Source organism: Hydra vulgaris, chromosome 12 (genome assembly GCF_038396675.1).
Source record: "Hydra vulgaris chromosome 12, alternate assembly HydraT2T_AEP".
Lineage (NCBI taxonomy): Eukaryota > Metazoa > Cnidaria > Hydrozoa > Anthoathecata > Hydridae > Hydra > Hydra vulgaris.
The window spans coordinates 52,467,501-52,470,000 of NC_088931.1; the positions used below are offsets into that span (position 1 = coordinate 52,467,501).

General features: G+C 36.5%; 2 protein-coding genes across 2 annotated transcripts; both read right to left on the bottom strand.

Annotated features, from left to right (window-relative positions):
• Positions 1 to 269: 269 nt before the first annotated feature.
• Positions 270 to 992, bottom strand: LOC136088188 (zinc finger MYM-type protein 1-like). The gene has a single exon (XM_065811867.1). The coding sequence runs from the start codon at positions 990 to 992 to the stop codon at positions 270 to 272; it is 723 nt and encodes a 240-aa protein (XP_065667939.1).
• A 361-nt stretch (positions 993 to 1,353) lies between these two features.
• LOC136088189 (zinc finger MYM-type protein 5-like) lies at positions 1,354 to 1,842 on the bottom strand. The gene has a single exon (XM_065811868.1). The coding sequence runs from the start codon at positions 1,840 to 1,842 to the stop codon at positions 1,354 to 1,356; it is 489 nt and encodes a 162-aa protein (XP_065667940.1).
• Positions 1,843 to 2,500: the final 658 nt, after the last annotated feature.

Sequence of the window (2,500 nt, forward strand, 5' to 3'; positions counted from 1 at the left end):
GTGAATGCCCACTGAGTTAGCCAAGATCAGAGGATACAGCAGACATTAGCCTCAAACCGCCACTCTATTTGTGTAATAATGCTGTCAAACACAAGGTTGCACTGAGATCCGAATTCTGTTTCTGCTGTGAGAAGGTGAGAGTCATCTTCAGCTTCATAAAGTGCTATTCGCTTCAATTTGCGCTTCCTCTTAATTGGAAAGCCACCATCAATTCCGCTCTGGTTAGCTTTTTCTGTGGTATCTTTGATAATATTGTCCACCCCAACATCTCAAAAATTCTGAATGAAAGCCTTCAACCATTTCATTTTTTTTACGGCAATGTCAATTGAAATGGTTTTTGACTGAAGCAGTTTGTTTTCCCGGTCAATTAGAGAAAGAATTTGACACCAGAAATCCAACAAACACAAAAAACTGAAATCAATATGAATGAGAAGTTCTTTTGCACTGCTAACTGTGACAGCATTTGTCATGGGATTGTGGATAATGGATTCCAAAACTTGAAGAACATCTTTGATTTGTCTGTGCAATGGTGTAATTGCTTCTTTTTTGGTAGACCATCTTGTGTCACTATTTCCCTTTAATGAGATGGTCAACGTTTTCATCAGTTTTTCCCATCTTGACGTGAAGCTTGAAAAAAAGTTAAAGATGGCTTGAACCTTTCCAAAAAACGTAATCATGAGTGGGGAAACCTCAGCAGCATGAACACCAACAAGATTTAAAGTGTGAGCTGCGCATCGAACAAATCTTGCTGACTCATTAAGAGAATGGATGTGAGCTTTGACGCCATTGTATTTTCCAGACATATTGGCTCCATTGTCATAGCCTTGGCCCCGGCAATCGGAAATGCTTAGACCATCCTTCTCCAATTTTTCACTTATTTCTGTTGCAAGACCTTTTCTGGTTTTTTGGTGAGATTCAATGAAGTCCACAAAGCTTTCCTTAATTGTGCAGGTTTCATCACTGATGCGGACATACCTGATTATCTGAGTCATCTGCTCTTTGTGGGAGGTATCTGGAGTGCAGTCAAACAGAACAGAGTAGTATTTAGCTTCTTTGATGTTTGACAAAATTTCTTTTCTAACTTTCTGCCCAAGTAACTCAATCAGCTCATTTTGAATTCAAGGAGAAAAGTAGGATGTTGTGGTTTTTTTTGCTTTAACGGACGCAATGTGTTCAGCCACTAAAGGATAATAATGACTAATCAACTCAATTAAGCTCAGAAAAATGCCACTGTTTTGTTGACCAATGTCTTCTGTTGTTCCCCGAAGGGCAAGATTGTTCTTGGCACAGAAAAAAATTGCATCAACAATCACTTATATCTCTCCGCGTTTTCATCTCTCCACTAATAACTCTCTACAGATCAGAATTCAGGGTCTTTCCTTCCTTGAGGTTTTTTTTAAGAGTTTTCCGATCAGAATAGCATCTTTGGTGTTCATTGTTGTTTTCATGCTCAGGAATTCTTGGGTTTAGTTTTTTCCAGTCACAAAACCCTTTAGAAATTTCAGAGAAATTGTTGGTTTTTGTTGTTAAAAATAACAAACAGCAAAAACAAAATAAAGAATCTTTTTTATTGCTGTACTGCAGCCAAGTGCGAACAGATTTTTTACCATTGGGATGAATTTTTTTATACCATTTTGAGCTGAAGTGTCGCATTCTGTTGTCAAAATCACACAGCGTGTTTGGGAAAAATTCTCTTCTGTCTTGCTCTGACCTATGCTCAATCAAAAAGCATCTTGTTTTGTCCGTTATTTTAGGCCATGTTGCTGGATCCCTATGTTGAAAATTTTGTTCCGAGGCCACTGGAATTTCTGAGATTTCTGAATGAAGTTCATCCTCGTCCATTTCAGCTGGGCCTGAAAGCTAGGCATTATCATCTTCCCTGGTTGGTTCTGAATCAGTTGTGCAAAATTCTTCTTCACTTTGGCTGATGAAAATCTCCTCTTTAATTAATTCCAAATGATCATCTGAACTTAATTAAAGTCAATTATAGGATCTGTTGAATTGTCATTAATTTCAATACAAATATCCTCTGAAATAATTTGTTTCTCCACTGAGTTTGTTACCAACCACTTTTTGAAACAGTTTTGTAGTTTCTCGTCACTTTCTTGGCGCTGTTTTCTTTTCTTCTTAAATTCAGCACCAGATAACTTTTGACTCATAATAGAATTATAATGCTCAAAAGTTATCAAAGGTATATTAGTGTTATAGGGCGCTTTTTTGTTCAGTATATGAGCTTTAATATTTAAGAGTTTGTGTCAAGAGGCGGAATTTTAATTAATTTTCTGTTCAACAGCAGCGACGCCGTGAAAATTAGTTTCATAAACTGATTATTGTTTTTTTAATTTATTAAAGTTTGCGCCCTCCCAATTTTGGCGCCACAGGCCGCGGCCCGGCCGGCCACGCCCTTGGTACGGCTCTGTATATATATATATATATATATATATATATATATATATATATATATATATATATATATATATATATATATATATATATATAT